Source organism: Tupaia chinensis, unplaced genomic scaffold (assembly GCF_000334495.1).
Source record: "Tupaia chinensis unplaced genomic scaffold, TupChi_1.0 Scaffold000067_1, whole genome shotgun sequence".
NCBI classification, from domain to species: domain Eukaryota; kingdom Metazoa; phylum Chordata; class Mammalia; order Scandentia; family Tupaiidae; genus Tupaia; species Tupaia belangeri.
Window position 1 is genome coordinate 3,815,214 of NW_006159526.1, and position 6,258 is coordinate 3,821,471.

At 52.9% G+C, this 6,258-nt stretch overlaps 1 protein-coding gene across 1 annotated transcript in view; it reads left to right on the forward strand.

Annotated features, from left to right (window-relative positions):
- Positions 1–5,835, forward strand: part of FOXA3 (forkhead box A3) — a 9,740-nt gene extending 3,905 nt beyond the window's left edge. Inside the window, exon 2 of the mRNA XM_006142092.2 lies at positions 4,121–5,835. Coding sequence (XP_006142154.1) covers positions 4,121–5,095 — 975 coding nt within the window. The 3' untranslated portion in view covers positions 5,096–5,835. The remainder of the gene's footprint in view (positions 1–4,120) is intronic.
- Positions 5,836–6,258: the final 423 nt, after the last annotated feature.

Genomic DNA, 6,258 nt, shown 5'->3' on the forward strand with positions numbered 1-6,258 from the left:
CACTGCTCCCCTGTCCCGTCCAGCCGCCCCCCCACCCCCCCAGTGCTGTGGTCGCAGTTGAATCTGGGACCAGAACAAGGTTTCTGGCTTCACACTGCCTCCTGCTCCCTGTCACACCTTTCTCCAGAGACAATAAGGAAATGAAAGGGGAGAAATTCCGCCTCCAGTGGGGGTGCAGGTTGTCCCCGGAGGGCTTCCCCCCAATCAGCCCGCCCTCATGGAGATCCGGTTCAGACCCGGACACCAGGGGTTCATCCCAGCCCGGGGCAGGGCGTGGGAAAGCCTAGGGTGGATTAGGGCAGCTGGAGAGCTTGAGGTCAGACCTCAGGGAGAACTTCCTGGTGGGTGGGGAGCCAGAAAAGGAGGGCCAGGGTCCCAGTCTTCCACTCAGATACAAGAGAGCCTGCCTGTGTTGGAAAAGTTGGGTGCAGAGAGATTTAGAATTCTTGGTGGATCCCCCTGAATCCATCACTTTCTGCCCTCTTTTCTTTCTTATTCTGGGGAGGGGGCAGAAGCAGCGCACTTCTGGAGAACAGGAGCTGTGCCCCCCCCCCCGCTGCCAAGTGAGACTTCTGGGAAGCCAGAGATGCTGAGGGAAGGGGGACGGACGGGAATGATGGTGAAGGAGAAAGCAGAGAGTGGGCGAGGGAGGGCAGGGGTTACAGAGAGAGACGGAGAAACAGACTGAGCCAAGGAGGGGCAAAGAGATGAGGGGTGGAGAGAGAGAAGGGCTGAGTTGGAGGGGAAAGAGAGACAGGGCAGAGGAGAGGACTGGGGTCAGGGAGAGGGAGCGAGAGTGAGGGGAGTAGACGGGGTGGGGGAACCTGGGGGAAGAGAGGGGGAGATGGAGGAGAGGAGGATATAGGGGTACTGAGGCAGGGAAGGAGGTGGACAGACACACAGAGACAGAAATAGTCAGCAGAGAGACGCAAAGAGACAGGAGAGAAAAGAAACACCTAGAGAGACGTGTACAGGAGCAAAGGGAGGATCTCCACTCGACCTCAGACCTGGGTTGGCTGCCACCTGTTCCCAGCTCCCTAAACAACCCTGGATGGACCTTGGTACCTACAGACGCTTACGGTGGCAGGGGCCTAGCCTGTTTCCGCTATCCCAGCTGAGGTGGCTCTGGCCAGAGCTGTATATAGCAGCACTCAGCCATGAGACCCTGGCGAGGGGAGAGGACAGGGCAGGTGGGACAGATGCTGGACGGGCGAGCAGATTGAGACATACAGAAAGAGCGGGCGCCACCCAGCATGCTTTGTGTCTCGTTCCCTGTTGCCCTCCTGCCAGACTGTCCGCTCCGCGAGGGCAGGCATTTCTGTCTGGATCTCTGCTTTCATAGCATGATCTGGAACATAAACCCAGAACCAGACTGTGTGGGTTCAGAAGCCCAGTACTCCTTCCTTGCTGTGTGACCCTGAACAACCTCTCTGGGCCTCATCCTGCTCACAATAGCATCTTCCCCCGTAGTATGATTTGCATGGTTTGCGAGGGCTAAAGCAAACCCTCCTGGTGAGGGCTCTCAACAGTGCCTGGCACAGAGAAAGTGGCCGAAAAGTAAATATTTGTTGAATGGATGAAAAACTATGTCGGGGTGACTTCGAGAGACGGAGCAATACCCGCCATGTTCCTTTGAGCTGAGATGCACTCCCCCCCCCATTTGAACATGTCTGAAAATGGGATGCATTTTATGTCAGCGGTACCTAATCATTTTAACTGATTTTTCCTCCCATTTGTATTGGCATATAAAATAACGCTACAGCTTGCAGGTATGTCTTAGATTTGACAATAAGTAGAAGTACATGAAGGGTATATGTTAGGTTGGAATATGTAGCTTCCGATCACATTTTTAGCTAGAAAAACAGTAGTTTTGGGCCAGCTGGGGGTATAGTGGTTGAGGCAGCTAGATCCCACATAGCCAACCATCTGGTTCAAGTCCCGAACCTGGTGACTTGAAGCTCATGCCAGGCGTGTGTGTGTGTGTGCCCAAAATCCTGAGAGGAGAATGGAGGAAAAGGGATTGTGGCTTGGCCACCCCTCACAGGGAATGATTTCTCTCTTTCTCCAGTAAACACAGGAACTCTATAGCAAATTAAAAGAAAAGCAATCTTATAAACTAAAAGATTGATAGATTAGAATTGATTATTAGAATTTATAATAACTACTAATTGTTATTCAAATTGAGTATTGCTAAGTTATCAGGTAAACCAGCATTTCTCAGTCTTTTTTGTCTTAGCAACTTTTTTATTTAATAATTATTTTATTTAACTTTATTTTTTTCTTTTAATTTGACCAAAGAGGGACAGAGAGAGAAAGAGAGAGAGAGAGAAAGCGAGAAAGCAACCATCAGGTCCAGGACTCAAACCATGGTCAGCCATGTGGAAGTTCAACACCCTTAACCACCATGCTACCTGCCCGCCCCTGGTCTTAGCAACTCTTTACAAAAGTCTTCAAAATGACTGAGGACTCCATTTTCTGTTGATATGGTTATATATATCTATTGATATTTACCATATTTAAAATTAAAACAGAAATTTTAGTAATAGGCATTAATTCATTTAAAAATAGCAGTAATTTATCAGCATAAATAGTGTTATTAAAATAACTATTTCTGGGGCTGGCTGGTGGCATGGTGGTTAAGGGTGTTGGACTCCCCCATGGCTGACTGCAGTTTGAGTCCTGGACCTGGTGGCTTGCTTTCTCACTTTCCTTCTCTCTCTCTCACTCTGTCCCTCTCTAGTGAAATTAAAAGAAATAAAGAAAGTTAAGTAATTTAAATAAATAAATAAGTAAAATAGCTATTTCAAGGGGCCAGCAGATGATGTAGTAGTTATGTCATTGGACTCACACATGGCCAACTGTAGTTCGAGTCCCAGACCCAATGGCTTCAAACTCATGCCCGTCATGTGTATATACATGTCCGAGATCCCAGGAGGAGAACAGAATAGAAGGGACTGCGGCATGACCATCCCTCCTTAGGGTTATTTCTCACTTTTTCTCTCTCTTGGTCTCTCTGGCAAGCACAGACACCCTATAGCAAAAATCTCTCTTTAAAACAAACAAACAAACAAAAACTATTTCAAAAATTGTAGTGAGAAGAGTGTCACTATTATCCACTTTTCCAAATCAAATCTGGTGCAATAGAAAACGGCTGGATTCTCTCCGCTGCTTCTACATTCAGTCAGTTGCACAGCCACCGTCCATGAAGCCTCTGGAAAACTCTACTGTACAATCACAAAAAAGAGACTGATAGGAACCAGCAGTTGGCGTAATGGCTATGTCTCTGGACTCCCACGTAGTCGACCGCGACCCGAGTCCCAGACCCGGCAGCTTAAACTCACGCCGGGCGCGTGTCCATGCGTGCCCAAGATCCTGAGAGGAGAATGGAGGAGAAGGGATTGCGGCGTGGCCATTCCCCTGGGGGGTGATTTCTCGCTTTCTGTCTCTCTGTCTCTCTCTGTCTTTCTAGTGAGCGCACATGTCCTATAGCAAAAACCTCTCCAAAAAAATGAAAAGAAAAGAAAGACTGATAAAGACTAATCATATCTTAGCATTTTTCGAAAATAGTTTTGACCTTGTGGATACCATCTAAGTGTGTCAGAGATTCCTCAGGACGTCCTCAAACACGCTTGACAACCACTTAAAGTGTGACCTTGAGAGCCAGCAAGTGACCAAAGGTTAAGAGAGTGGCTTCCATGTGGCCTACCGCACAGTTCAGATCATGAAGCACACATGGGGCATGTGTGTGTGTGCATATTCCAGGTCTTAAGACAATGGAGAAATGGAGGAGAAGGCTATGGCAGAAGCAAACCCTTTGGGGGGTTGCTCTCTCTCTCTCTCTTTCTCTCTCTCTCTCTCTGTCTCTTGGGTGAATGCACATGTCCTCTGGGGTGGGGGGAAACGTGTGATCTTGAGTGTATAAGGGCATGGGGGCATGGTTGCTTGGAGGGTAGAGAAAACGTGTGCAAGGAGGGGGAAGAGAGAGAGAGGGGTAACAATGGAAGAGACTTAGTGAAGGCGAGACAGACAGATGGACACACCCTGGGTTTTGCACACGCTCCTCTGCTGACCGCCAGAGCAGAGCCTCCCTCTGACCCCTCCTCGTCTCCTCTCCCTACAGGTCTACTCTCCAGTGACCCCGGTGCCTACTATGGCCCCCCTGAACTCCTACATGACCCTGAACCCTCTAAGCTCTCCCTATCCTCCCGGGGCGCTGCCTGCCTCCCCTCTGCCCTCAGGACCCTTGGCACCCCCAGCCCCTGCAGCACCCCTGGGGCCCACCTTCCCAGGCCTGGGTGCCAGTAGTGGTGGAGGCAGCAGCTCCGGGTATGGGGGCCCGGGACCTGGGCTGGTGCATGGGAAGGAGATGCCGAAAGCGTACCGGCGGCCGCTGGCCCACGCCAAGCCCCCGTACTCCTACATCTCACTCATCACCATGGCCATCCAGCAGGCGCCCGGCAAGATGCTGACCCTGAGTGAGATCTATCAGTGGATCATGGACATCTTCCCTTACTACCGGGAGAACCAGCAGCGCTGGCAGAACTCCATCCGCCACTCGCTGTCCTTCAACGACTGCTTCGTCAAGGTGGCGCGCTCTCCAGACAAGCCGGGCAAGGGCTCCTACTGGGCCCTGCACCCCAGCTCAGGTAACATGTTCGAGAATGGCTGCTACCTGCGCCGCCAGAAGCGCTTCAAGCTGGAGGAGAAGGTGAAGAAAGGGAGTGGTGGGACCTCCACTGCCAGGAACAGTACAGGGCCTGCCGCCTCGTCCACCACCCCTGCCGCCTCCGTGACCCCCCAGCCCCAGCCTCCAGCCGCTGAGGCTGAGGCCCAGGGTGGGGAAGACGTAGGGGCTCTGGACTGTGGCTCACCCCCTGCCTCCACACCCTATTTCACTGGCCTGGAGCTCCCAGGGGAGCTGAAGCTGGACGCACCCTACAACTTCAACCACCCTTTCTCCATCAACAACCTGATGTCGGAACAGACACCGGCACCTCCCAAACTGGACGTGGGCTTTGGGGGCTATGGGGAGGGTGGGGAGCCCGGGGTCTACTACCAGGGCTTCTATTCCCGCTCTCTGCTTAATGCATCCTAGCAGGGCGGTGGCAGCATGTGGTGGGGGCGGCTAGAGCTCATACCGTCAGGCCCCCAGGGGGGCCTGCTCCTTCTGGTGACACTGTTTGCCCCATTGTTGGCATCTTGGTGGCCTATTCCTTACTGTGATGATTGCTGTCTCTGTGGACATCGTGTGGGTCCATTGGGTACTGTGATACCTGCCACGTACCTCTTGGTGAGCCCACTGGGTACTGAAGACCACCATGTTGGTGGATGGTATTGGTTGACCCACTGGGTGCCTTAATGGGTGCCATGTAGACCCTTTGGGTGATGTGATGGACATCTTCTTGGTGACCCATTGGGCATGATGGTGACACCTTTTCAGAGACTTCTTCTTTGGCCCATTGGGTGCTGGGATCACTTCTTTTCTGGTGGACTTCTTGGGCCGGTAGGCGCCATATTGGCCACCATCCTGCACAACATCTTCTGGGCTCACTGGGTACCACTATATCGGCAGGGTGACATTGTCAGTGTGCTGCTGTGCACCGGGAGAGCCACCGCAGCCCCGTGTGGGCCGTGTCGGCGCCGTCTCTGGGGTGGGTGAGGTGAGGGTGGAGACGAGAAGACTCCTTGTTTACTCTGCAGCCCATCCCCCACTCTGGTCCAGGGGAGACCAGAAAGGGCTGGTTAGGGTGTGGGGAATTTCTACTGAAGCCTGGTTCTTGCCTGGGACGCGGGATACTGGCTGTTCGACCATTAAAGGCATCGTTCTGCCTCTTGCTCAACGTCTCTTTTCCTTGGGGGGGTGGGCTCTGTGGGGCTCAAACACCTGAATGTCTGTCCCCCTGTCCTCTCTCCTGCCTACCCCCAAGAGTTTGGCTGCCTCTGGGGGAGGGGTTGAGGGAGGCATCGACCTGACCTTTGGCTCTTTGCTGTCCCTGACCCCAAGGACAGTTTGTTCACAGATAGCAGCCCCCGCAACAGTGGGGCCAGGGCAGCAGGGGCAGGTGGCCCTGCAGTGACCAAGGCCACTTCCCCACCCCCGTTCTCCAGACACACACTAGGTTCGAGGCTTAGGGGCTGCTCCGTTTTGGGTTAAGCTGGGGAGGAGGAAAGAGGACAAAGTGTTAACGGGGACCCAGACGGTGGCATTAGGGTTTGTGTGTGCGTGAGGCCATGTGCTGGGTGCACATCCGTGTGTGC